General features: G+C 51.8%; 2 protein-coding genes across 11 annotated transcripts; one reads left to right on the top strand and one right to left on the bottom strand.

Annotated features, from left to right (window-relative positions):
* Positions 1 to 2,020: 2,020 nt before the first annotated feature.
* Positions 2,021 to 22,066, top strand: Abcc10 (ATP binding cassette subfamily C member 10). Of its 6 annotated transcripts, XM_035451208.1 has the most exons (23): positions 2,021 to 2,190; positions 2,371 to 2,545; positions 5,139 to 6,360; positions 6,465 to 6,692; positions 8,535 to 8,730; positions 9,146 to 9,255; positions 10,810 to 10,889; positions 11,785 to 11,956; positions 13,152 to 13,250; positions 13,644 to 13,833; positions 14,474 to 14,551; positions 15,025 to 15,219; positions 16,215 to 16,368; positions 16,539 to 16,719; positions 17,920 to 18,039; positions 18,136 to 18,263; positions 18,514 to 18,683; positions 19,154 to 19,314; positions 19,594 to 19,856; positions 20,733 to 20,878; positions 20,962 to 21,059; positions 21,219 to 21,331; positions 21,637 to 22,066. In XM_035451208.1, exons 2-23 carry the CDS (start codon positions 2,385 to 2,387, stop codon positions 21,797 to 21,799), a joined length of 4,428 nt encoding a protein of 1,475 aa, XP_035307099.1. In that variant the 5' UTR covers positions 2,021 to 2,190; positions 2,371 to 2,384; the 3' UTR covers positions 21,800 to 22,066. The 6 variants fall into 6 exon arrangements, with proteins under 6 accessions (XP_035307099.1, XP_027245000.1, XP_027244998.1 ...); XM_027389199.2 differs by having other exon boundaries at positions 17,920 to 18,263; positions 20,733 to 20,862; positions 21,637 to 21,776; XM_027389197.2 differs by having other exon boundaries at positions 2,022 to 2,190; positions 8,535 to 8,691; positions 17,920 to 18,263.
* Positions 22,024 to 26,999, bottom strand: Dlk2 (delta like non-canonical Notch ligand 2). Of its 5 annotated transcripts, XM_027389204.2 has the most exons (7): positions 26,337 to 26,594; positions 25,721 to 25,851; positions 25,465 to 25,528; positions 24,271 to 24,401; positions 23,678 to 23,822; positions 22,845 to 22,944; positions 22,024 to 22,754 (listed from the first exon to the last, which is right to left on the bottom strand). In XM_027389204.2, the coding sequence occupies exons 2-7, from the start codon at positions 25,794 to 25,796 to the stop codon at positions 22,212 to 22,214; spliced, it is 1,059 nt and encodes a 352-aa protein (XP_027245005.1). In that variant the 5' UTR covers positions 25,797 to 25,851; positions 26,337 to 26,594; the 3' UTR covers positions 22,024 to 22,211. The 5 variants fall into 5 exon arrangements, with proteins under 5 accessions (XP_027245005.1, XP_027245004.1, XP_027245002.1 ...); XM_027389203.2 differs by lacking the exon at positions 26,337 to 26,594 and adding an exon at positions 26,864 to 26,999 and having other exon boundaries at positions 22,024 to 22,944; XM_027389201.2 differs by having other exon boundaries at positions 22,024 to 22,944; positions 25,721 to 26,134; positions 26,337 to 26,593.
* Positions 27,000 to 27,294: the final 295 nt, after the last annotated feature.

Below are 27,294 nucleotides of genomic sequence, written 5' to 3'. Positions count from 1 at the left end.
CAAAAAAAAAAAAAAAATCAGTTGAACTAGAGAGAGCTGGTTTAGTGGTTAAGGGTGCTGGCTTTTCTCCCAGAGGACCCAGGTTCAATTCCCAGCACCCACATGGCAGCTCACAACTGTCTATAATTCCAGTCCCAGAGGATCTGACTCTCTCTTTTGGCCTCTGCAGGCAATGTATGAATGTGGTGCAGACATGCATGCAAGCAATACACACATATGCATAAATTAAAATTAAGTAAAATTAAAAAAATAAATGTGGGGCTTCTTATTGTGACCCAAAGGGAATATCACAATTATCCGGTTTTTGTTTTGGGTTTTTGTTTTCTTTTTAAAGATTTATTTATTATATACACAGTGTTTTACCCACAGGCTAGAAGAAGGCAACAGATCACATTATGGATTGTTGTGAGCCACGATGTGGTTGCTGGGAATTGAACCTAAGTCCTCTGGCAGAGCAGCCTGTGCTCTTAACCACAGAGCCATCTCTCCAGGCCCACAATTATCTGTTAAACTATTTTTCTTCAGGGAGATGCTCATGTGAGGTAGACAGTGTGTCTACTCATCGAGGAGGAAAAATGGTTCTTCCTCTTGGAGTTCTTTAAGCCAAGAGTGAGCCCAAATTCGAATTCTCCATTTTTCTCCCTGTACCTTCTGTCTCTGTTGTCTATTCTTTCTATTAACTGTGGTTGTGCGTGTGACATCTGTCCCTAGAAAAGGTCTTTGCCACATATTTATAGAACATAAAACACAGTATTGGAAAGGAATGAGGGCTTTCTTCTTCTATATTGCCCCTGAGACAGGGTTTCTCTGTTAAACAGTCCTGGCTACCCTCTAAGTTACTTTGAGATCCAGGCTAGTCTCACAGAAATTTGACTGCTTCTGCCTCCTACAGGCTGGAACTAAAATCGTGTGCCACAACCGAAGGGCTCCACAAATATTTTTGAGACAAGGTTTCACTGTGCATCATTGACTGGCCTGGAACTTGCCATGTAAACCAGTCTGGATTTGAACTTATGGAGACCTGTCTGCCTCTGCACCCTACTCCTTCCCCAGGTGGGACTAAAGATGTGTGACACTACCCCTGGCTTTTTACAGAAGAATTTAGCAGGGTTTTACAGGGGGAAAGTTACTTTACTGACCACCCAAGTACAGCACCCCAAACTGAAAACAGACCTTACCAACCTGTATCTGTTAGTATTCAGGCATCTGTACTGGCCTGTCCTTGGAGTTCTGACAGGATACTCCCTCAGCTGCTACCACCTGTGCATAGTCATGATGTTCCCTTTTAAAGGGGCCCTACCCACCTCCCATCTCCTCTCTCTCTTTTTCTCTCCCTCTCTCTGTCTGTCTGTTCCCCCTCCTCTTTCCTCTCTCCTGCTGCTCCTGTCCCCAGAGGCGGGTCTGCCCCCTCTCCTTTCCCTTCTTATGATCCCTTTCTCTAAAAAAAAAAAAAAAAAAAAAAAAAAAAAAAAAAAAAAAAAACCCTCTCTTGAACCCTGTTAGATGTTGTCTTTCTCTCCTGTGCTGTTTTTCTTAAATTACAACAGTATCTATATGTTGCTTCCAACATTTATGGTAGATATTTGCTTTTTTTTTTTTTTTTTTTTTTGGTTTTTCGAGACAGGGTTTCTCTGTGTAGCTTTGGAGCCTATCCTGGCACTGGCACTCGCTCTGGAGACCAGGCTGGCCTCGAACTCACAGAGATCCGCCTGCCTCTGCCTCCTGAGTGCTGGTTCCTACTATGGCGGGCATGTTTAAAGGCTTTCCAGCGCTTTAAACATTAGAAGTGCTGAGCATGTACCAGCTAGTACGCAGTAGATAAGTTGGAGTGAGCACTCCACATGTCAGGGCACTAAAAATGAATTTGCAATTTGCACTGGGACAGGGTTGGGTCCCTGAGCAAGCAAAATGACAGAAACGTGCTCTAACACAACCACGCTCTTGCAGCAGCTCGCAGAGGCGCTGGGCAGCGGAGCTGTACGCATGCGCAGAGGCTTGATGTGGGCGGGGCTAGCCGCACCCGCTGACACGTCTTCCTGCCTCTAGGGGGCCCTGGCGGCCTTGGCCCAGCGCCCTGACTGCCGGCGCGTTCTTCCTCTCCCCACCAACACTCGGGATAATAAAAACGTGGCGCGAACGTCTTTAGGTTTGCAGTTCTGGATTCGGGCGTCTGGAGACAGAAGCAGCAGAGTCAGTACCAGGATCTAGGGACGGGCCTGCTCTGGGTACCGAGACTTCCTACCTAGGCCCGGAAGTACAGCGGGAGCGGGCGGGCTCCAGCTCGAGGCGGAAGTGAGGGGCGGTCCGGACTAGGGGGCGGGGTTTGTGTGAGGACGGGGTCCCGAACCCTGTCACTCTTGGCTTCCACAGGCGAGGAGGTGTCTATGGAGCGGCTCCTGGCCCAGCTGTGTGGCACCGATGCGGCGCGACCGTTCCCGCTGTGGGAAGGGGACACCACGGGCCACTGCTTCACTCAGCTGGTGCTCAGCGTCCTTCCCCACGCGCTCCTCGCTGTCCTCAGTGCCTGCCACCTGGGCACCCCAAGGTGGGTAGACTGCCGCCCGCGAGACGCCGGCTCCCGGCTCCCACGTCTCTGGAGTAGGGCAGAGGCAGGATCGAAGCTGACTGGTTCACACTGAGTTGAGCAAGTCACCTACCTTCTCTGACAATCAGCGATGTTGAGAGGGTCAAGTGCAACAAGGCGTTTAAACTGATAGAGTGGCGCCCGGGTGTCCTTAACGTCGTCATGCATCCCTCTTGCAGAGTTTTAAACGTCCAATCACAGCTGCCATGAATTGGAGGCAAACATGGAGAAACGTTTTAACAAAAAAAAAAAAAAGATGACTGTGTGTAAGTTAGGGCCGGTGGCACGCCACTTCCATCCATAAAACCCTGCTATGCTATCCCTAGTCTAAAAGCAGATGCAGGCTTAGCTGAAGGGAAGCTGTAAGAATAACAAAATCAAAACCTTAGAACTAACTTGGCTTAGTGTTGTAAGATGTTGGTGCTAAACTCGCCCTGATTTTATGCTTAGTTCTTGAATGGCCAAGTTAGTTTTTCTGTCTGTTTTGCAGAATGAGGCAAAAGCTTAGAGGTAAGCACAGATACCCACAGCTTGCACAGATTGATCCAGTCAGGCCTGGCATAGTAGCCTTTAATCCCAGGTCTTGGGAGGCAGAGGCAGGTGGATGTCTGTGGGTGCAAGGACAGCCAGGGATTTGTAGAAAGACTCTGCTGTCTCAAAAGAAAAATGTACAGACCTGGCTAGGCAAAGAGTCACATCCCTATAGTCCAAGCTGTACTGGAGGCTGAGACAGAAGGATTATTTGAAGTCAGGCTGGTCTACATAGTGAGACCCTTGTTTTAAGGTGAGGGAAAACAAAAACAACCAAAGTATTTTGTTTACAGTTAAATTTTTTCAGCACCCAGTCTGAGCATAACAGACTCCGGTGGGTTGTTTTGTTTTGCTGAAATAGTATGTAGACAAGACTGACCTAGAACTCATAGAGATCTGCCTGCTTCTGTCTTCAAAGCACTGGGACTAAAGGAGCATGTCTCCAGGCTCACCCTCAGTTTTTAAAGATTTATTTATTTATTTTTCCTGAGTGTATGTCTGTGTACCACATGAGTGCAGTGCCTGAGGAAGCCAGAGAAGAGGGCATCAGATCACCTGGAATTGGCATTTCAGACCGATATGAGAAACAGTATGGTTGCTGGGAATTGAACCCTTTGGTCTGCTGGAAGAGCAGCCCATGCTCTTAACTGCTGAGGCATCTAGTCCCAATTTTCTTTTCTTTTCTTTTCTTTTCTTTTCTTTTCTTTTCTTTTCTATGTTATGTTTATGAGGGCTGGCCTGACTGGTGCTAGGATTGCAAGGATGTACCATCATACCTGGCCCTGTGTTTGGTTCCATTTACGGGGAGAGAGGTATTGAGATGGGGTGTCAAATAGCCCAATTGTGTCTTAAGATAATGGTCCCACCTCCCAACTGCTGGGATTACCAGGTGTGCTCCACCATACCCAGCCTGTATTTGGGGTTTTTGTTTTCATTTTTCAGGATCTTACTATGTAGTTCCCTGGCTGGCCTGGAACTTATTAAGTAAACCAGGCTGGCCTTGAACCCAGAGTTCAAACTGACCACCTGCATTGGCCTCCCCAGTGCTGGGATTAAAGGTGTATATCTCCACACCTGGTTCTAGCCTGTAGTTCATTCTTTTTTGTTTGTTTGTTTGTTTGTTTTATTTTGTTTTGTTTTTCGAGACAGGATTTCTCTGTGTAGCTTTGGAGCCTATCCTGGCACTCGCTCTGGAGACTAGGTTGGCCTGGAACTCACAGAGATCTGCCTACCTCTGCCTCCCGAGTGCTGGGATTAAAGGCGTGTGCCACCAACACCCAGCTCATTTTTTTTTTTTTTAATGTATGTATGTGTTCAAGTGTATTCTGTCGGGGGTACATGCCTGTGGAGTCCAGAAGAGGGCATAGGATCCTCTGGGGCTAGAGTTATAGGCAGTTGTGAGCTGCCTGACATTGCTGCTGGGAACTGAACTCAGGTGCTTGGGAAGAGCAACTCTTAACCACTGAGACATCTCTTCAGCCCCTGTATTTGATTCTTAATGTAAACCTTTTGTTTATGAAAACCATTTTTAAGAAGATATAGCTAGAACTGAAAGATGTTTCCCTTGAGCTAAGAGGTCACCTGGTGACCCACACCAGTCTTTACAGTCAGGGGAGAGACCGGAGCAGGGTATTCTGAGGCACTGTAAATGTAGGCTATCCTGTTAGAAGACAAGAGCTGCATATAAGCACATGTCACCCAAGGATGCTTCAGAAAAATTTAGGGTACTCTTGTGTGGGCCCTTTTATAAAAAGTATTTATCTTTGCGTAAAGTGTGTGAGTTTTCTAATTAGAATCTTCATGGTACAAACCACCTTAACTCAGACTTGTTAGTACCTGTGGCAAAAGAATGAATCAGAAAGCCTGTAAGGCTTTGGGGTTCCAGGGTAAAGTAGGGCAGGGATGCCATGCACAGGCCAGGAAGGGAATTTGTTTCATCTAGCTATTTGGAGGTGATGGGCATGTCTGAGCCTAGAGTCAGCCATGACATGCCTCCTTTTCTTTCTTCTCTTTTTGTCCCCAGGACTTCCAATTACATCCTACCTTTCAATCCTGGCTGGCGCCTCCGACTAGCAGCCTCCTTCCTTCTCTCTATCTTCCCGCTGCTAGACCTCATTCCAGTTGCTCTGCCACCAGGGTCACCCCCAGGACCCATAGGGCTGGAGGTGCTGGCAGGGGGTGTTACAGCTGTGGCCTGGTTCACCCACAGCCTGGCCCTATGGGCATTGGTTCATTCTCCTCATGGCCGCTCCCGTGGACCCTTGGCCGTTGCTCTGGCTGCCTTCCTACCAGCCCCAGCCCTAGTGCTGACCCTGTTGTGGCATTGCCAGCGAGGCACATTTCTGCCCCCACTCCTCCCAGGACCCCTGGTCCGTGTATGTCTTCTCACTCTGCAGCTGGCAGCAGTCTTGGCCTATGGACTGGGCTGGGCAGCCCCTGGGGGGCCACGAGAGCCCTGGACTCAGGAACCCTTTCTGTCCTCTGAAAGTCAAGAAACAGAGGTAGCTGAAGATGGAGAGAGTTGGTTGTCACGTTTTTCCTATGCCTGGTTGGCACCCTTGCTTACTCGCGGAGTCCGTGGAGAACTCCGGCAACCCCAGGACATTTGCCGACTCCCTGGAAGGCTACATCCTGCCTATCTGGCCCGCACCTTCCAAGCACACTGGAAGGAGGGGGCCCAACTGTGGAGGGCCCTGTATGGGGCCTTTGGATGTTGCTACCTGGCCCTTGGACTGTTGAAGATGGTGGGAACCATGCTGGCATTCTCTGGGCCTCTACTGCTCTCCCTACTGGTAGGCTTCCTGGAGGAAGGGCAAGAGCCCCTAAGCCACGGCCTGCTCTATGTCCTGGGGTTGGCCAGTGGGTCTGTGATAAGTGCCGTGCTGCAGAATCAGTATGGGTATGAGGTACGCAAAGTGACACTTCAGGCACGGGTGGCTGTGCTGAGCATCCTCTACCGCAAGGCCCTGCAGCTTGGGCCTAGCCGCCCTCCCACTGGGGAGGCCCTGAACCTACTAGGCACCGACTCTGAGCGGCTGCTTAACTTTGCTGGCAGCTTCCATGAGGCCTGGGGCCTGCCTCTGCAGCTGGCCATCACCCTCTACCTGCTGTACCAGCAGGTGGGCATGGCCTTCGTGGCTGGGTTGGTCTTGGCACTGCTGCTGGTACCTGTCAACAAAGTGATTGCCACCCGCATTATGTCCAGCAATCAGGAGATGCTGCGGCACAAGGACGCACGAGTTAAGGTAAGGGGCTTCTGGGGTCCTTCAGCCAGATAGAGATCCCACCCAGCAGCTAATCAGAGGTGTGTGAGCAGTGCCTCAGCTTGACACCACTCTCTTGTCTCCAGCTCATGACAGAGCTGCTGAATGGCATTCGAGTCATCAAGTTTTTCGGGTGGGAGCAGGCTCTGGGGGACCGAGTAAAGGCCTACCGGTCTCAAGAGTTGGGACGACTCCGGGTCATCAAATACCTGGATGCAGCCTGTGTATACCTGTGGGCTGCCCTGCCAGTTGTCATCTGCATTGTCATCTTCATCACCTATGTCCTCATGGGGCACCAGCTCACTGCTACCAAGGTAAGAGCTGGAGAGGGGTCTTAGGGTTACTATTGCTGTGATGAAACACCATAACCAAAAGCAGCTTGGGGAAGAGAGGGTTTATTTCACTCACAGCTCCATGTAACAGTTCATCATCAAAAGCAGTGAGGGCAGGAACTCAAGCTGGGCAGGAACCTGGTGACAGGAGCTGATGCAGAGGCCATGGAAGAGAGCTATTTACTGCCCTGCTTTCTTATAGAACCCAGGACCACCAGCACAGGCACCACGGCACCACTCACCATGGGCTGGACCTTCTCCATCAATCACTAAGAAAATGCCCTATAGGCTTGCCTACAGCCAGATTTTATGGAGGCAGTTTCTCAGTCCCACCTCTCTGATGATTCTGGCTTGTGTCAGGTCGACATAAAACCAGCCAGCATAGAGAGAGTGGATGGCCCTAGGAAGAAATGGCAAGGGTTACTATGGAGTAGAAATATGGGCTCAGGCCCTCAGTGTTAACTGGGGTGGGGAAGAAAGAGGACCCCTGGCTGCCTTGTCCTTTTCCAGCAAACAGGGTACTCTCTGAGGGAATTTTTTCTATGATCTTGGATATATAGCTCTTTGTGTGTGTGAAGGAATTCCTTTCTTCCTCTCCTTTTAGCTTCAATTTCCATTCAAGCCCAGATGTGGGGTTAACTCCTTTTGTAGAACAGTGCTTTTTCTATGTTTGTTTATTTATTTATTTATTTTTGGTTTTTCGAGACAGGGTTTCTCTGTGGCTTTGGAGGCTGTCCTGGAACTAGCTCTTGTAGACCAGGCTGGTCTCCGCCTGCCTCCCGAGTGCTGGGATTAAAGGCATGCGCCACCAACGCCTGGCTTTATTTAATTTTTTTTAAGACAAGGTCTCCCTGTAAAGCTCATGATGCCGTCTAACTGGGGTTAGGCCACTTTAGTTCTATTAACATAGTCTTTGGGGCAGGGGATCCATAATCTAGTGTTAAGTCTGGCCAAGGCTAGTGACCTTTGTTGTCACTCAGAGATTATGGGAAGTCTCCGAGTGACCTAGGTTATGTGCTTATCAAAAGAAGCTTGGGGGTTTATGTGCAGCTCCACATGAGAGCCAGTGCTTACCATGTGTGAGTTTGTAGTTTCTTTCTTTTTTTTTTAAAGATTTTATTATGTATATAATGTTCTGCCTGCATGTATGCCTGCAGGCTGGAAGAGGGCACCAGATCTCATTATGGATGGTTGTGAGCCACCATATGGTTGCTGGGAATTGAACTCAGGACCTCTGGAAGAGCACAGAACCTCTGGAAGAACACTCAGTGCTCTTAATCTCTGAGCTATCTCTCCAACCCGAGTTTGTAGAGGGCTGGAGAGATGTCAGAGCTCATGTTAGAGCCTGTGCTTACCATGTGTGAGGAGGCTCTGTGTCTGTCTCAGCATCAAAAATAGTAATCTGCAGCCAGGCGCTGTTAATTAACTTGGGAGGTAGAGGCAGGCAGATCTCTGTAAATTAGAGGGCAGCCTGGTCTACAAAGCAAGTTTCAGAACAGCCAGGGCTGTCACACAGAGAAACCTTGTGTCAAAAAACAAACAAAAATAGTAACCTGCATTGTTAAGGAACATTTAGAATTTCTAGGACTCTTAGAATGGCCATCTCTGCCTTTTTGGGGGGTCAGGATAGGGTTTGTCTTTGTAGCCCTAGATGTCCTAGAACTTGCTCTGTAGACCAGGCTAGCCCTCTGCTATTTCTAACACCAGGTAGCCCAGGCAACTCCTCAGGTCTGCTGCTGTCCTGTTTTTGCCTCCATAGATCTGCCCACAGGGCTACCCCTAGAGCAAGACTCAGGGAAATGCTTCACCCTCACCCCCACTTAGGTGTTTACGGCACTGGCGCTCGTGCGCCTGCTCATTCTTCCTCTCAACAACTTCCCCTGGGTGATCAATGGCCTCTTGGAATCCAAAGTATCCTTGGACCGGATCCAGCGTTTCCTAGACCTTCCAAACTACAGCCCTGAGGCCTACTACAGCCCTGGTAAAGGAAGGGGGACTCGAGGGAAGAACCCAGCACATGGTGAGGGGCTGATATCTTTTCTGTTTTAAGACTTACTTTATTTTCTGTGTATCTGAGTGTATGTATGTGTACCACATGTGTGCAGATACTCATAGAGTCCAGAAGAGGGCACTGGATCCCTTGGAACTAAAGTGAACAGGCATGTGCTTTATGATGTAGATACTGGGAACCAAACTGGAAGAGTGCACATAACCACTGAGTCATCTCTGCAGCCTTAGCCTCTTGGCTACTGTGCATAGATGTTTCCAGAGAAGTCAGAAACAAAATCCAGACATAACAGACTCGGGGTGAATTAGCTATGGGCCAGTAGATGAGGGCTAGGTGACTCAGTGGCACGCCAATGCTTTACCCACCACATCCCAGCAGATGAATGGTGGATGAGGATCATAGCATGAGTGGTTTCTTTCCTGTTTAGATCCCCCCACAGAGCCATCCACAGCACTGGAGCTGCATGAAGCCCTGTTCTCTTGGGACCCGGTTGGAATAAGCCAGAAGACCTTCATCAGTCACCTCGAAGTGAAAAAGGTTTGTGGGACAGACACCCTGGGAGAGTCCCTGGAAAGCAGGATGTCCAAAGGTTACACAAGGACTAATGTAGCTCCCCCCAGAAGGGAAGGAAGGGCAGGGCTTGGTATGCAGGTTCCGATCTGAGGGAAGACAACCCCTTATGTATGCATCTCACTCCTTCAACCCATCTTCTCACACTGGTCACATCTCTCCCAATATAGGCAGCCCACACTCACTTAGTACCCAGGTTTGATTCCCCTCTAGTATCCCTTTCCAGCTGCAGGGTTCAGAACTGATCCTGAGGTTTTTCCACCATCATTTCAGGCTGGGAACCTGGAAGTCCCTTTCAGGGACTTTTGCAAACAGCTTAGGTGATCCCCCACGTAGTCTCATGAAAAAAGTCACCCCTTGTGACTTCTGATGCCACAAAGAGCTTATAATGGGACATTCCAACAGGACAGTGACTTCTTCAGTCTGGTCCTGAGTTTCTGCTCTCCTGACCTTTGTCTAACCCTTTGCCCTGTGTCTCAACCCAGAGTTCTCCAGCAGTAGCTGAATGGCCTCTACCACATTTGGCTCATGTTTCTAGCTTTTGTTGAATGTTTTATTTTTCTCCTTAGTTCAGGCAAGACAAGGCTGGAATTTTTCAAAGGAATTTTACTAATGTGTAGGGTTTTTTATATATAGATAGATGGAACTCATAGAAACCCACTGGAGCTAGCCTAAGCAAACAAGAATTTGTAATAAGAATACATAGATGAATCACAGAGTCCCAACAAGAACGCAGATCTTAGAAGCAGCCCAGAACCAGGCCTCAACTTGCAGCGCTCTTGGCTCTCTGCCTGTGTATTGGCCTCATGCTGTCTGTGGGCTCTCCATTGAGCAGAAGTGTGACTGCAGTCAGTCTTCCAACTCATAGGCTCTAGTCAAGAAGAAAGAAGCTCCGTGAGACTGGATCCCTCACTTCCAGAAAGATCAGAGACCAGCCTAGTGCCCACTTGCAGATAGGTTGGCCCTGAATTGCATAACGTAGGCATGATGGACAAAGCTGCAAAGACCCCTGCACGTTTCTAGATTTTCTTCATGACCCAGGAGACAGCTCTATGACTGGACATTGCAACTAAGAAATGAAGGAAGAACAGAATGTTTTAAATTTCAGGTCTCAAGAAGGTGTGTTGCAGAGCACTGCCTTTTGCCCACTGCCATGGGAACTGTTCCCTAGCCCAATGGCCCCAGAAACAGGAATCCCTCCTCCCATACCTGCCTCAGCAGACTATAGGAGTCCCTAGATACTTTACTCTCCTCTCCGGAAGGTCTTGTTCCCTCAGAGCCTTTTACAGGTAGTGAAATTGAGACTAAGGCATGCATCTTCTCTGAGGCAGATGCAGGCAGTCACTGGGGCCCCCATGGTCTGAGGGGTAGAGAGGCATCTTCCCTGAAGACTTAACTGAGGCCAGAGAGATATCAGTTGGGGGTTTATCAGTCAAAAGCATCATGAGGGAGACTATGGCTCCAACCCCGTGTGCCCTTCCCCTGCAATCAGGCAGTATTTGATGTGTGCCTTCCCTGCAGGGTGCGCTGGTGGGCATCGTGGGAAAGGTGGGCTGTGGGAAGAGCTCGCTGCTGGCCGCCATCACTGGGGAGCTCCACAGGTAATGAACTTTCAGTGTACTCCTGACTCTGGAACTGTTTAGTAGCCATTTACTGGGTCCCTGCTGTATATGGGAATGTTTTGGGTAAGTGTGTATGTGTGTTTGGAAGGGTGGGGAGCACATGTACCAAAAAGGGTAAAATTCAGCCACTTTCTAGGGAGGTTTCAATCTGGAGATGCGGAGGTAGTCACAGTAAATCTGGGCCTGGATGTAGCTCAATTGGTGGAGCACTTGCCTAACTTGTACAAAAGCATTGAGTTCCATCTCTAGTGCCACACAAAACTGGGTGTAGTGGTATAAATCTATAATCTCAGCACTCAGGAGGTGGAGGCAAGAGGATAAGAAATTTAAGTTATCCTTGGCTGCACAGCAAACTCAAGGCCAGCCTGGGATACATGAGATCCTATCTCAAAAAATCAGACAAAACTAGCTAAATAAATGGAGCAGGGGAGATCATTGAGATCAGTGGTTCTCAACCTTCCTAATGCTGTGAATCTTCAATACAGTTAGCTCCTCATGTTGTGGTGACCCCAAACCATAAAATTATTTTTGTTGCTACTTCATAACTGTAATTTTGCTACTGTTATGACTCATAATGTAAATACCCATGTTTTCCAATGGGCTTGGGGTTGAGAACCACTGAAGTAGAGAGTCATTGTGTTAGAACAAGAAGATCAGGAGGTGAGGATGAGCCACACCTGAGTTCCACAGTGTCCGGAGGACACTGTTGGGCTGGAACCAAAGAACTGCTTTCTCCAGTCCATGGTGAGCCCACAGCTAGAACCCCTGACCTTAGAGGCTGCTAGTTACATCTGAGGAAGCTTCTGGGAGACAGGACCTGGGCATGCAAGGACTCAAAAGGAGCTGGTCCCCATGCTGCCTTGGCTCTCTGCAGGCTCTGTGGGTGGGTGGCTGTGTCAGGGCTGTCCAAAGGCTTTGGACTGGCCACCCAGGAGCCCTGGATCCAGTGTGCCACCATCCGAGACAATATCCTCTTTGGGAAGACATTTGATGCCCGGCTGTACATGGAAGTACTGGAGGCCTGCGCCCTCAATGATGATCTCAGTGTGAGTCCCTGTCTTGATACCCTCACCTCCCTGCTTTCTCATATGCCCAGACTAGACTTACTTCTCTGGGAGGGGCTTCTGCACAAGTGTCACTCAACTAGAGCAAGCAGTCAGCCTCTGGGCTCCCAGAGTGTCTAGCTGTTTGGTCCCCACTTTCCTGTAAAGCCCAAGGAGGATGGGGAGGGTGTTGCACACAGCACTGGAAGAGCCCCCGAGGCCTCCAAAACTAGGCGAGGGTTCTCTGTGAAGCTTGCCTACAGCCACCTAGGAAGGTTTGGAAGAATCAAGGTCTTGCTTAGAATCCTTGGGAAACCTGCTGAGCCCATTAGATTACCCCAGCCCCACAAGCCAACTACTAAAAACATCAGAGAGAAATCAGATTTTTCCTATGAATTCTCCAGCAAGTCTCCATGTCCCCTCTAGGACTGTTGTTACCACTGGCCTGCTTAGATAAATATGTAACTTCCCTGGGCAGGAGGCCTTTGAGTATGATCAAGGGGCATCTTGTGCCTGTTTATCATTTGCTTCACATCCTATGGGCAAGATGGTTCACCTACCTGTGCTCTGGGCCCATCTGTGAAGAGGAAATGATGCCAACTTTATAAGATCTGGCTTCAAATGATACAATTCCTATGTCTTAGTTACTCTTCTTTTGCTGTGATAAAACACCAAGGCAACTTACAGAAGAAAGAGTTTATCAGGGTTTATAGTTCCAGAGGGTTAGTCCATGACCATCATGGCAGGGAGCATGGCAGCAGGTGCGCAGGCATGGTGCTGGAGCAGTAGTGAAAAGGTCACCTCTTGAGACAATAGTCACAAAGCAAAGAGAGCTAACTGGGAATAACATTGGCTTTTGTGCCTCAAAGACCCACTGCAGTGGCATACCTCCTCCAACAAGGTAACACCTCTGATCCTTCCCAAACAGTTCCACTACCTGGGGACAAACTATTGAAACAAATGAGCCTATGGGGCCCATTCTCATCCAAACCACCACAGCCTAGAAGGTGTTAACTACATAGAAAGTGTTCAGTAGCTGCCAGGCATTGGAGTTGGGCTTATCTCCTTGTCCCAAACTCAAATGTAGTCTCAAGCTTGTAAAGCCTTTTGATCTCCACGTTTTCTGTCTTTCCTACAAAGGGAGAGGAAAAGTGTAGGTGTGGGGAGTTTGTTAACCACTGGGCATCTGTTCCTTCAGATCCTGCCTGCTGGAGACCAGACAGAGGTGGGAGAGAAGGGTGTGACCCTCAGTGGGGGACAGCGGGCCAGGATTGCACTTGCTCGTGCTGTGTACCAGGTAAATTAAGGTTGGAGGTGTGGGTTGGTAGGTCAGGGGTATGGGAGTGGTCTAGCACTGTGTGAGCTTGGCTGAGTAGGGGCTAGGGATATTTTTGTTTGCATTTGCTTTCTTCCTCCCTCACTCTGTGTTCCTAGTTATTGGCTGTCCTGCCCCCATTTTCGGTTTCAAGGCAAAAATAAAGGCCTGAGGTACTGGAGCCCAGCAAAGCACTAGACCTACTTCTCTGACTTTACACTCAGCTGGAGAGAAGTCTCTCATATATCATCTCTTTCCTATGATTGTAGACTTGTTCTCACCTGCCATTTCTGATGGCCTTGAGACCCGGGTCTAGGAAAGCCTACCTAGCTAGAGAACTTGGGCCATGGTGCCTGCCATGTTCACTCTGTCCAGGAGAAAGCATTCTATCTCCTCGATGACCCTTTGGCTGCTGTGGATGCAGATGTGGCCAACCACCTGCTACACAGGTGCATCCTGGGAGTGCTGAGCCATACCACCCGGCTGCTGTGCACCCACCGCACTGAGTACCTGGAGAGGGCTGACGTGGTGCTGTTGATGGAGGCCGGGCACCTGGTCCGAACAGGTAGTGTGATGAAGAAAACACTTGCCCTGGTGTGATATGAAATATAGGTGGAGGGTCACGGGCAGAGCAGGTCCCACCCTTCCACATGCAGTCTGAATGCAGCTCTCTAGTCTTCCTGCCCCCGCCCCAGAACCAGCATGAGAACGGGAAGGGCGGGTGGGGGACAAGTGTGGCAATGGACCTGAGCTCTTAGAACTTAGCTGCCTGGGAGCTTTGAGAGCAGTCATGTGGCTTCAGAGAAGTGTGCAGTGACCTGGAGGAACAACCTTCTTGTAAAGAAAAGAACTGCAGGGCTGCGATGAACTATTTATTGTCCAGATGGGCATAGCCTCCTGCAGAGCTCACTGGTAAAGCAACAGGAAGAAGTGAGGCCCAGCTGGAAGATCAGGAATTGAGTGAGAACTTGAGCAAAGGCTCTGCAGTAGTGACAGATGATCCCAGTGCAGGTGGTGGCGGTGGGGTGCTTACTCATGGCTGTGGAACTTCTGCTGGCTACACTCCAGGTACACAGCAGTGCTCCTAATGGGCCCTACTCAGATAGGCTAAGGAGAATGGCCAGAGAGAGGGGAAGGTGGATTACTCACACATTTAGAAAGAATAGTGTAGACCCATAACAGCCTCCTCCCCCTCTTCCTTCCAGGGCCTCCCTCTGAGATTCTGCCATTGGTTCAAGCTGTCCCCACAGCCTGGGTTGAGGAGGAACAACTGACTGACTCAGGTATGGCCCAGAGGTGGGAAGAAGGGGCTAGAATTATTCCCTCTTCCTTTTTGTCTATATGTGAGTCATGGAAGACATGAGACAGGATCTCACTATACAGCCCCGGCTGGCCTTGAACTTCCTGAGTAGCCTACACTGGCCTCAAGAGATTACAGGTGTGTGTCACCACACATGGGAAAGTTTGTTGTTTATTTTGTTTTCCCTCAGTGTCCTAGGAGTCAAACTCAGGGCCCTGTCACACTTGTCAGAGGCTTGCTGCCAAGCCCCTCTCTAGTCCTGGGCTGCTTTTGTTTGGTTGGTTTTTTTTTTTTTTTTTCTTCAAGACAGGGTTTCTCTGTTTTGTCCAGGCTGTCCTGGAAGTCACTCTTGCTTTTTACCAGCACACAATGGAAATGATTTTTAAAGCCTGCCTGCTCCTGCAAAACATTCACATATCAAGCATAATTCCTCTGAGGTCTTCCTCATTCTCACAGGCAAGTCGCTATCAGTACAGAACCTAGAGAAAACAACAGAGGGGCCTGAGGTGGAGGAGAGCACATCTGGTCGCCTAGTGCAGGAAGAAAGCAAATATGAGGGCGCTGTGTCCCTGCGTGTGTATGCAGCATACTGGAGGGCCATGGGCAGTGGCCTGGCCATCGCCATCCTCATCTCTCTACTTCTCATGCAAGGTGAGAGTGTCCCCACACGGTCCTTACCTGCTCCCTCCACAGCATCCCCAGTCACACTGTCCAAGTGTTCATGACGGTATTCACCTTAGAATCACCACAAACCCAGAACCTTACCATGCATAGACAACCGTTGATACAAAAAGTGTGTCCCAATTATGCGGATTCCAGTGGTCAGCTAGACTTCATACCCCATCATAGTCCTCTTTTTTAACTAAAAAAATTTATTATCTGTATGAGTGTTTTGCCTGCATGTATGCAGGTGCACCATGTGTGTGCTTGGTGCACACGAGTCAGAAGACATCATCAGACCCTCTGGAACTGGAGTTCCGGGTGGTTGTGAACAATCATGTGGGTTTGAGAATTGAACCTGGGTCCTCTGCAAGAGCTGTAAGTGCTCTTAACTGCTGAGCCCTCCCTTCAGGCCCCATCATAGTCATCTTTTTGGTTTTTCGAGACAGGGTTTCTCTGTGTAACAGTCCTGGCTGTCTTAGAACTCACTTTGTAGACCAGGCTGGCCTTGAACTCACAGAGACCCACCTGCCTATGCCTCCCAAGTGCTGGGATTAAAGGCGTGTGCCACCATGGCCTGGCCATAGTCATCTTTTTAAAAACTGTATTATGATTTTGAGACAGGGTCTCCCTGGGCAGCTCAGGTTGGTTGGTTTGGCCTTGAATTTGCAATCCCCCAGCCTCAGCTTTTGTTTATGGAAATTACAGGTATGCACCACTACCCTGGGTTTCCACAGCTATCTTTTGATCTGCCATCTAGGCAAGTTCCAATCTGCAAAACTGGTCATGTTGTCCAGGGAGCTGACAGGTGACAGGCCTAGGAACAGTGTACAGTAGGAAGGACCAAGGATGGTGGTGGCATGATGTGGAGGCCCAGGGTGGGGTGTGGGAGAGGGAAGACTCCACTGTGGTCTTGAGAATGTGGGTGTTTGAGTAGAGCCAAACAGATGAGTCTTTGCAACTTCTCCCTTCCCATCCATGTCCAGCCACACGCAATGGTGCTGACTGGTGGCTCTCTCACTGGCTCTCTCAGCTGAAGACAGGCAGGAATAGCTCCAAGGAGGGTCCAGCTTCCTCCAGCCCAGGCTCCACAGTGGTCTTCTCCCCGCCGCTGCTTCTCTTCTCCTCCAGAAACCTCTAGTGAGTAGCTGAGGTTGGGAGCAGGTCTGGTGCTCTCCAGTAAGCGCTGGGGAGTGAGGGCCCGCTCGGAGCTGTGTCTTTTAGAGGGTGGGAAAGGTGGCCCTAGAGAAGGGAAGGGGCCCCTGAGTGGACTGTCTTGGGTTACCTGTACTCTTCTCCTCACTACTCAGCATCCCACTGTCCAAAGCTGCTTCCAATGACTCCTCAGATGTCCACTTCTACCTCATCGTGTATGCAGCCATTGCTGGCGTCAACACTCTCTGCACCCTTCTCCGGGCCGTGCTCTTTGCAGCAGGTGCCCTTCAAGCAGCTGTCACGCTGCACCACCGCCTGCTGCATCGACTCCTCACGGTGAGGTGATGGAAGGTAGAAGGTATCCCCAGGCTTGTCTCCCCCAGTGCATGGACTGCATTCCACGTTCCCGGTCCATACAGTAGCCTCTGGGAGTCCCCTGCCTTACATGGGACTGTTCCCACTGTAAATGCAGATGAAGGTAAAGAAAGGAAAGATGGGGAAGAAAAGAATAGTAGTTGAGGGAGGCTGTAACTCCCAACAGTAGTTCAAGTAGCAATTTCTGAACACATGCTGAGTATCCTGGGCTTCTCGTAAGGGCTTTGACTGTAGTGGCAGTCTTGTGACATGGGGTTCCATTATCATCCTCACTTTTTGTTTTTTAAGACAAGGTCTCACCATGCAACTCTGGCTGTCCAGGTATTTGCTGTGTAGACCAGGCTGGCCTTGAACTCACAGAAATCTCCCTGTCTCTGCCTCCCAAGCACTGGGATTAAAGGCGTGTGCCATCAAGCCTGACTGCCCCACATTTTTTTACTACAGTTTGAGCATAGATTTATTATGGAAAATGAGAACTCCCTAGAGTAGGAAGAATAAATATTCTGTTGGCCCCATTTTTAAGATGAGGATCAGTGCCCTTGGAGAGAGAAACACATTCCTTGTCTGGGGTCTCACGTCTCCTAAGTGACAGGCCTGGAATTCAAGTTTCAGTCTAAGTCCACCTGAGCTTTGGTTTGGTTTTGGTTTGATTTGTTTTTGAGATGGGTTTCTTTTTGCCTCTGTCCTACTGTATATCTGAGGATGGTCCTGAGTCCCTAGTTCTCTGCCTTCACCTCTAGGTGCTGGGATTCTATGCATGAACCAGCATGGCCAGGCTCAGAGCCTGAGCCCTTTGCCACACCTTTAACTGGCAGAACCACTCTCCAAGCCAGCCACAGGCAGGGTTTTCCTCCTGACATCTAAGGCTCACTTGCTGGCCTAAAGTGCCCATCTTGAAGGAACACTAAGCATGTCCATCCCAGAGGGTGATGAGTGCTTGGCATGGCCATATTGGGCTTCCGTAAGCCTGAGGAACTGGGTCTTTCTTTCCTTGAGACAGTTCCCTCCAAGTTCCACCAATCCCTCTATTCCCACACTTTGGGGATACGTTTTTTCTTTTTCTTTACGGCCAGCCGTGTTTCCTTCCTCACCCCTCACCAACCTGTCCACCAACTCTTATTCTTCAGCCCTTGACCTTGTCCAACCACCTCCCTCTTCCAGGCACCTGTGACTTTCTTTGACTCCACGCCCTCAGGCCGAGTCTTGAACCGATTCTCCTCAGATGTAGCCTGTGTGGACGACAGCCTGCCCTTCCTCCTCAACATCCTGCTGGCTAATGCTGTAGGCCTGCTGGGTCTCCTGATTGTGTTAGGTTCTGGTCTGCCCTGGCTGCTGCTGCTGCTGCCACCTCTGAGCTTTGTCTACTACTGTGTGCAGCGCCGCTACAGGGCCTCCTTCCGGGAGCTGCGGCGCCTGGGCAGCCTCACCCTGTCTCCACTCTACACCCACCTGGCTGACACTCTGGCAGGCCTCCCGGTGCTCCGGGCTGCAGGGGCCACTTACAGGTGCATCTCCCAGCCAGTCCGGAAGGAGGGGGGGGGGGAATGGAGGAGCCTACAGAACAGAGTTAGAAGTAAAGGAGCCTGTCCTCCTTGGGTAGACAGAGGGGCGAGGACCCTGGGGGAAGTGTGAAAATCAGAAGAGAGTAAGGCAGAGCAGCTTGGGTCTGTAGGTCAGCCTCCGGGAAGGACACAGGGAAGGGGTGAGATCAGTGCAACAGAGGAGTGGCTTCCCTTCCTTCCTGGGTTCCTCTAGGTTTGAGGAGGAGAACCAGCGACTCTTGGAGCTAAACCAGAGGTGCCAGTTTGCTTCCTATGCCACTATGCAGTGGCTGGACATTCGACTGCAGCTCATGGGAGCAGCAGTGGTCAGCGCCATCGCAGGCATTGCCCTTGTGCAACACCAGCAGGGCCTTGCCAACCCAGGTACCACCCTGGGACCTGTCACCCCTCCTGTAGGGGTAGGTCATTCCAGATCCTCGACCAGACCCTCTGGCATGTCTCCCTCCCCCTATCCCGTACCATTGTCACCTCCTACCCAGAGTTCCCTGTGAGGATGTTTCAGCAGTACCATTATCACCCTCATTTTAATCTAAGAAATCCCCAGGCAGTGGTGGGTCTAGGAACACTCCAAGGCTTCTGTGGTCATCCTTTCCTGGCTCCTACCCCTAGCCCTTCTCTTCTGCCCCATTCCTCTTTAGTCCCCACCTGCTGTCCTCATAGATTCCTTCTCCAGGTGTGCTCCAGCCTTCTGCCCAGCCTTCTCTGTCATCGGCCTGCTCCTCTGCCTTTGAACACCTACAGTCCAAGGCTAGATTCTCTCGTTCTGCACTCTCTCTGCCACACATTGCTCAATGTCCAGGTGTCCCCTAGCAGATGTCATTCCCTCCCCCCAGGGCTGGTGGGCCTCGTGCTATCCTATGCCTTGTCCTTGACGGGCCTGCTCTCGGGCCTGGTGAGCAGCTTCACACAGACGGAAGCCATGATGGTGAGTGTCGAGCGACTGGAGGAATATTCCTGTGACATTCCCCAGGAGCCCCAAGGCCAGCCACTGCAGGTGAGTCTGCCCTGCCACGCTGGGCAGTTGCTGACCCTGGGGCAGGGTGCAGGGTGGGGGCTCCTCCAGTCCTCCCAGCTCTTTTCCTTTCGCTCCTGGCTGTCTTTGCACATCTCTGAGTCTCTTCATTTGCCTGCCACCATTCTTCATGGCACCCGTCCCCGTGTCCATCCTCTCATCCCTCCGTTTGCTATCACTCCGGCCCTTTTTCATTGTCTCCCTCTTCCCATCCTCTGACTCTATCCCTGCCACCCTTCTTTCTTTACCTCTTCCCCACAGACACCCCGCCAGGGCATCAGGTGGCTGACCCAGGGAAGTGTGGAGTTCCAGGACGTGGTGCTGGTGTATCGGCCAGGGCTGCCAAATGCCTTGGACAGGGTGACATTCCGAGTGAAGCCCGGAGAAAAGCTGGGCATTGTAGGCCGCACAGGCTCTGGCAAGTCTTCCCTATTTTTGGTGCTCTTCAGGCTGCTGGAGCCCAGCGCAGGGCGGGTGCTGCTAGACGGTGTGGACACCAGCCAGCTGGAGCTGGCTGAGCTCAGGTCTGGGGGACAGGTGGTTTGGAGGAGGGAGGAGGGCAGTGGGAACTACTCTAGGAAGGTATAAGGAAACTCAGGGCAGCCAATCAGCAGACAAGGAAGATGAGGTGGACAGGTCAGGACAGGTGAGCTGTGACCCCAGCTTGAGTACATCTCCATCCTCATCTTTCTTGCACTTCCCAGAATACGCCTTCTGTTCCAAACATTAGCCATTGGCTTCTAAAGCAGAGCCTCTCAGCAGCCATGAGCCCTCAGGCCTGCGGTTTGGCAGGCAGTAAAAGGGCAACTTGGGGCCTGGGTCGATTGTACTTGGCCACAAGTGATCTCATCTAAAGCTGTAGATGCCCCAACCCATTCCCAGTTTAACTTAGCATCATTTTCTCCCAGTTCCACAAAATGGAAGGGTAAGGAAGCTTCATCCTCACCCACAGCTCCCTGCCTGCCTCCTCTGTCCTCTCTCAAGTCCTGATGGTTTTATAGTATGGCTTTACCTTCTGGCTCCTTGGCTTCCTCCCACTTAAAAGTGTCTCCATCCCATTCCCACTCTCTCATTTCCTGCCTCACCTCTGCTGTCTCTGGGGTCAATGCCACAGTTTAGCCTATTGGTTCTCTGGCTTTGTACACCTCAGTGAGGTGTAATCCCTTAAGGCCAGAGTCTAAGCCTTTGTCTCTTTGGTACTGCTCACAGTATGGTACCAGTGCTGTTCTAGGTATGTGGCTGGCTAAGTGAAAATTTGGTGGATAAAGGGTGGGAAGCAGCAGGAGTGATATTTGGATCTCATCCCCAGATTTACCTCGAAGTGTCAGGCCCCATAGGTAAACCTGTGTCACAAGAAGATGGGCACATCTCCAGCCTGGCCCCCGTTCCTTGTTCCCCAGGTCCCAGCTGGCTGTCATCCCCCAGGAGCCTTTTTTGTTCAGTGGGACTGTTCGAGAGAACCTGGACCCCCAGGGCCTACATGAGGACAGGGCCCTGTGGCAAGCCCTAGAGCAGTGCCACTTGCGCGAGGTGATCGTCACTGTGGGTGAGTCTGGGTGCTGGCCTGAGGAGCAGCTGAGAAGCAAAGGGTGGCCCAGCAACAGTGGAGGTGCTCTGGTCTGTTTACAGGGGGTCTGGATGGAGAGCTGGGCGAAAGGGGCCGGAACTTGTCCCTGGGACAGAGACAGCTGCTGTGTCTGGCCAGGGCTCTTCTTACAGATGCCAAGGTAAGACAAGAGGAAGAGACATCCAGGAGGCAGGGATGTGTCGGGGGAGAAGGTGGATTATAGAGAGGTTTCGAGGGAAAGCTGAAGATGGGGAACTGTAGGTAGGTTACAGTCTCTCCCTCTCCTGCTTCCTTCCTCTCCCTGCTCCATGTGGTCCAGATCTTGTGCATTGATGAGGCCACAGCAAGTGTGGACCAGAAGACAGACCAGCTGCTCCAGCAAACCATCTGCAAACGCTTTGCCAACAAGACAGTGCTGACTATTGCCCACAGGTGTGAGAATGCTCAGGGGCAGTAGAGGCAGACCTCTGACCCTTACAAGGACCCCCCTCCCACGCAGGGAGATCACACTCCAGGGACAGCATTGGGTAGGCAGGTGATCAGGGCCTGGGGAACCTCAGCTCCCCTTCCTTCAGGTACAGCTCCAGGTCCTCTCAGTAGCATATTATCTGGGAAAACACCATTCTTCCCACAGCACAGACCCAGGGACTCTAACCTGTGGGGGACAAGCCTGTGCAGTCTGGAGGGAAATTGGGTCAGCTTTCTCTTTAGGTCATTGTACCCCATCTTCTACACAGGCTCAACACAATCCTAAACTCTGACCGAGTGCTGGTGCTCCAAGCCGGGAGGGTGGTAGAACTGGACTCTCCTGCTGTCCTGCGCAAACAGCCCCAGTCACTGTTCCAGCAGCTATTACAGAGCAGCCAGCAGGGAGCCCACTCCCTCCCTGCAGGACGCTGAGCCTCCTGTGGGGACCTATGCTTCTTCCCACCAGGGCTGCTCATTTACATTTCCTCTGTGGTTCTACCTCTCCTCCACTTCCCCAGATGGAAAGGGCACCCAGGTTTCCTCCTTGTAAACCACACACAGGTGGGTTGAAGGCTACAGCTTCCTCAGAACAGAACTGGCCCACCATGGGCCTCTTCACCCAAATTCTGTGCCAGTTTTTCTTCCATAGAAGCCCATTTTCACTTTCATAATTTTATTTGATAAAATTCCTATTTTACATTCTGTGTTTTAAAAAAAATAGTATTTCTGGTGTGAGTCTGAAATCCCCTAGAAGAGTAGACCAAAGCCAAGGGCTGGTGAGGCAGGACCTCCAGTCTGATGTGTGAAGAAGATTCAGAAGGGGCCCAGCAAGCCCCTGCCTCCATCACAGGGCTGTGGTCTTGCCAGGCTCAGGGGGCAGGTCTGGTGGCAGAGGGAACCCTGCTGGCAGCATGCTAACCTGGCACTCCTGATCCTGCCGAGCTGGGGCATAGTGTGGGGCTGGGTAGCAACAGGGTCCTGTGGGGCATATACCCCGGCGCCATGCCCTCAGGGTCAGCAACACAGTGGCCAGGACCAGGGCAGCAGTGAGGGACCCAAACACCACCAGGGCCACCAGGCTAGACTCTCCTAGCCCAGCCTCTTGCCTCCGCACCACCTCCTTCACTGAGATCCTCAGGAGGCCTGCCCCTGCACTGTGGGGGGCTGGCCCTGTAGCAGGTACAACTACAGCAGAGGTGGGTGTTTGTGGGGTGCCCACTGTGGCAGGGTCTGGAGCATGTAAGACAAGCTCACAAGTCTTGCCACCATAGCCACTGGGGCAGAGGCAGTCAAAGTCATGGATGCGGTCCCGACAGCGCGCCCCTCTCTGGCATGGGCGGCTGGCACAGTCATCTAGGTTGATGGTGCAGAATCGTCCAGCAAAGCCCTCGGGACAGAGGCAGGAAAAGCGGTTTATGCCATCAATACATGTGGCACCATTAGCACAAGGGCGCATCAGGCAGTCATCCACATCTACCTCACAATGGGCACCCATGAATCCTGCCAAGCAGCGGCATGTGAAGTTGAGGGCAAAACCCTGGTTGTCCTGGCACTGCCCGCCATTCCGGCATGGGGAGCTAAGGTGGAGAGAACATTGGTGTCACCTTGCTAGTCAGCGTCCTGACCACTGACACCCCTTTCTTGCTGTGTCACCTTGGGCTGCTCCTTCTGAGTTTCAGATAACCTTATTTTTAAAATGAGAATAAAAATAGCCAGATCGTGTGGGTAAACGAGAGAACCCAAGCAGTTAGTGCACAGTCAGGCCCAAAGTCAAGGCTCAGAGAAGTGCTCTATTATCTGCATAGGCTCTTATGCCCTAGCGGAAATGGGGCAAGTCCAGCCCTGTGGCCGTTTCATAATCCGTAGGAAGAGCCAGCTCTTAGACTGCATGTCTGCTTTTGTAAGGAGGAAAGGGAATCCCAGGAGCCTCTCTTCCCATGCCACCCTCCCACCAAAACACCATCTGTGATGAAGAAGGTTTAGAATCTGGGGGGCTAGAGAGTAGGCTCAGTGGTTAAGAGCACTTCTTGTTGCAGGGGACCTGGGTTCGATTCCCAGCACCCACACGGAGGCCCACCACCTCCAAGCACTGATGTGGTGCACAGACATACATGCAGGCAAAACACTCATACACATAAAATGGGGGAAAAAGAGGTTGAGAATCTGAACCTGGCACACTATCACAGTGGGGTTTTTATCCGGAGGTGCCCTTGTGTGGGTCTGACTCTCAGTCTCCTACTCTACTGACAGTCCTGCCTTTTTCCTTACCACCAGATTCTAGTCTAGCTTCCCCAGGGTCCCAGCACTCACCCTGCCTGCTCACAGGGTCCAGCCTTGCGCTCACAGCCACGTCCATGGAAGCCTGGCAGGCACACACAGTGGTACTCACCACCCCCATCATACACACACTGGCCTCCATTCTGGCAGGGTGACTGTGAGGTACAGACGTGCTCATCTAGAGAGGAGATAAGAAGAGTGTGGGATAGCCCCTCATATTTGGTACCCAGGACCCATGTGGACCAGATCCAATGCTCTGAATGTGGCTCATACTTTAGACCCACCCCCAGCCAGTATGGTATGCTGGGGAAAGCTATATTGAAGTTGGGTTCTGGAAGTTCCTGGCTTCAGCTCTGGCAGTCTGGGTCAAACTGACTTTAGAAAAGATACAGCCCTTCTGTGTACTAGTTTCATCATGTTTAAAATGGGTATAATTTTTTTTACCAGCTGTCTTTCCAACATCATGAGGTGATGTTGGGGATCTTTTCAGATATCAAGTAGGAATGAGATCAATAAGGATATATTAGAGGATTTGAACAAGACACAAGAGGTGCTCAGTAAATAGTAAATATTAATGGATGTTCTAGAACATATGGGCTCTATAGCCAATAGCTCCTCCATCCTACCTTTGTCACAGAACTTTCCTGCCCAGCCACTGTGGCAGATGCATTGCCAGGGCTGGTGACAGGTACCATGCTGGCAGCCAGGCATCCTCACACAGCGCTCACAGTGTAGCCCCTCCCAGCCTGGGTCACACCTGGTGGGGGAAAAACACAGAATCAAGGTGTAGGTGTGTGTGTGTTATAAGCAGAGCTTTTAGAACTAGTAGGACATACAACAGCCCCAAAGGGAAAGCAGACCAGCCCCAGGTAGGTGGAGGGCTGTGCAGACAGACAACAGCATTCAAGTTCAGCATCTAGCTTCTCATAATCAGTTCTCTCACATGGAAGTGAGAAAACACCTCCCTTGAAAGGTATTGTTAAGGAAACAAAACTGTCTGTAAAAGCCTCTGGTGCCATCCCTGGAGTGTCTGGTGACACACATCTGAAATAGTGAGTGACCTTCTGAAGTCACCAGGTCTGTCTTCCCTTCAGACTCCAGAACTAGTGGCTGGTGTTTGTTTTGTTTTGCTTATCAGAGTCTCAAGTAGACAAGGCTAACCTGGAATTCTGATCATCCTGGCCTCACTTCACAATCACTAGGACTTTTGTTGTTTCATTTTTGTTTTTTCAAGACAGGGTTTCTCTGTGTAGCCCTGGCTGTCCTCTCTCTGTAGACCAGACTGGCCTTGAACTCAGAGATTCACCTGCCTCTGCCGGGATTAAAGGTGTGTGCCACCACTGCCAGGTAATTTATTATTTTTTTAAATAAGTCCTCCAAGGAAGTCTAGTTTCAAATGCTCCAGCACTCCAAACTCTTCTGCCACAGAACTTGCCCAGGCTGCCTTGGTGAGACAACTGCAGGATTCATTAAGAAAACACCCATCCTCCCTGAGCCTTTCTTCCCAAGCAACACTTCTCTTCATTTTCCTCTTTCCTGTGGCTCTCAGTCTCTAAACTTCCAAGCTTCAGGTTCTCTACAGGCATCATGAGGGACCGAAGCCCTTGAGAGAATTAAAAACTCGAATGCCCAAGTTCTCCAGTAAGGGGCAAAGGAGATAAGGGGAGGATGGAGGTGGGGGAATGGCCATCCTGTTGCGTGAAAACCAGCAATAGAGTCTTAAGCTTTTCGACACTGTTTCGGGTTTTTGACCTGCTCACGGGTATGGAGAGTCGAAAAGTGGGAGCAAAGAATTTGAGGCACGTGTGCAGCAGAAGTACCTGCAGGAGCCGTCAGGAGCACAGCAGCCGTGGGCCAGGTCACAGTGGGAGCTGCAGTCATCCGCTGAAAGAGATTGGTGTAGTAGGTGTGAGTCTGGGTCAGGGTCTGGCTTCCTGGCTCCGCGGGACTTGGCAGAGGTTTCCGTAGTTAGACTCGCCAGCCAAAAGGCTGCAGTGCCGTCTCTAGCCGGCAGAGGTCAACGTGCCAGCGAGGACGGCTAACAGGGCCGCGACCCGATCCCTGGGGTGAGCTCACCTCTGGCTGGCTGGCTGCTCGCCCCCAGGATGCACAGCAGGCACATGAGATGTAGGCAGCAGCAGCCGCTGGGCATGGTCAGTTCCGGCCCCAGGAGGGACGGACGTATGAACGGTCAGACGTGTAGACACCTGTGGTATGACACACTGGCTAGGAGGCGGCCGGACCCTGAGATAGCGGCACTGATACTTGTTCCAAGTGACAGGAGCCGGAGAAGAGCGACTGAACGACTGAAGACGGTGTTGGGAAGCGAAAGGGCAGAGGCGAGGGAGGGATGAGCAGGCGAGGGACCCCATTAGCCAGGTCTGCGGGAAAGAGGCCAAGGACGGGCAGCGGCGAGCATGGCCACGGCGCGGGGATGGTCAGGGCTGGGATCACGGTCAAGGTGGAGGGGTCCGCAGGGATGGGACAGCGCTGTGAGGCGAGTACGACAGGACGTGGGGGCCGGGGGAAGGAGGAACAGCCCCCAGGTCCCGGACGCCAGCGGTCTCCGCCCGGGTCCTCCGCCACCCACCCACCCATCCACCCACCCAGGCCTGGCTCTCATCCCCCTGCTCGCTCCTCCGCGCTCGGGCCTGGGGTCCCAACGCGCGCCGGTGTCCTCCTGGTTTCTCACCTCCGGCTGGGAGGCGACGCGTCCCCAGGGCGCAGAGTCAAGAGTGATCCGACGGGCTGGGCCGAGGGCCGCCCCTAGCTGGCCGCGGGGCTCGGCGCCGAGGTGGCTGCCATGCCAGCCGAGCGCTCGGGAATCTGGGGCTGCAAGCGACCCCGAGCGGCGGCAGCGGCTCCTCGCGCGCGCTCGGCCCCCTGCCAGGGGGGCGTGTGCCGGCGGAGCCCGCCTCTCCCCTCCCGCCGCCGCGGCCCGCCCCGCACCGACTGCGCCCCGCGCCCACCCCCGCCGCGCACGGCCACACCTAGCGCGGCCGCTCGCTCGTCCGTGGCGCCCCCAGCCCTCCTCGCCCCCTATTTCGCGGCTCCCCAGCTCCCCAGCCCCCTGGCCTCGCTTTCTTCCCCCGAAACCAGAATATCAAAGGAACTGAAATGGGCGCACACTGTGAAGTGTTGGCCGAAGGTGAACGCCCCCTGTTTTCCCATCTCCCACCCCACCCCACGCCCCACGGCTTGCCCCACTCGGCCCCTCACCCAGGCCCCGCCTCCGCGCGCCCCTGTCGGCTGCTCATCGTGATTCTCATTAGCCCTTCACGGTCCTCATGTTTTAGCCCGAACACACTGAAGACATGCTTGCTCGCTCCCCTCCTCCTGTCACCAGCCCACGCCTCCTAGGCTTGCAGAGCCTTCGTCACTGGCTTCGTAGGTCAGCGCCTGCTCTGTGTTGCTTCTCTCTTTCTTCGTTACCTCTTCCAGGATGGACCATACCTACACAAACAGCATCCCAGTGCACCCTCTGTCCTTTCCTCCGGCCTGCCCTCGGTCTTCTCAGCCCAGTCCTTCCCGAGGCCACCCCTAGGAAGCCTGCCTGGACTAGACTGCCTCTGCGCGTCCGTCCGTGTTTCCCAGCAAGTCCCCGACTCTGAACATCCCCACATCCTTTCAGTGCCCCAGATCTCAGACTG

Source organism: Cricetulus griseus (genome assembly GCF_003668045.3).
Source record: "Cricetulus griseus strain 17A/GY chromosome 1 unlocalized genomic scaffold, alternate assembly CriGri-PICRH-1.0 chr1_0, whole genome shotgun sequence".
Taxonomy (NCBI): domain Eukaryota; kingdom Metazoa; phylum Chordata; class Mammalia; order Rodentia; family Cricetidae; genus Cricetulus; species Cricetulus griseus.
Note: the sequence above shows the minus strand (reverse complement) of the source record. Positions and strands in the feature narration are given on the sequence as shown.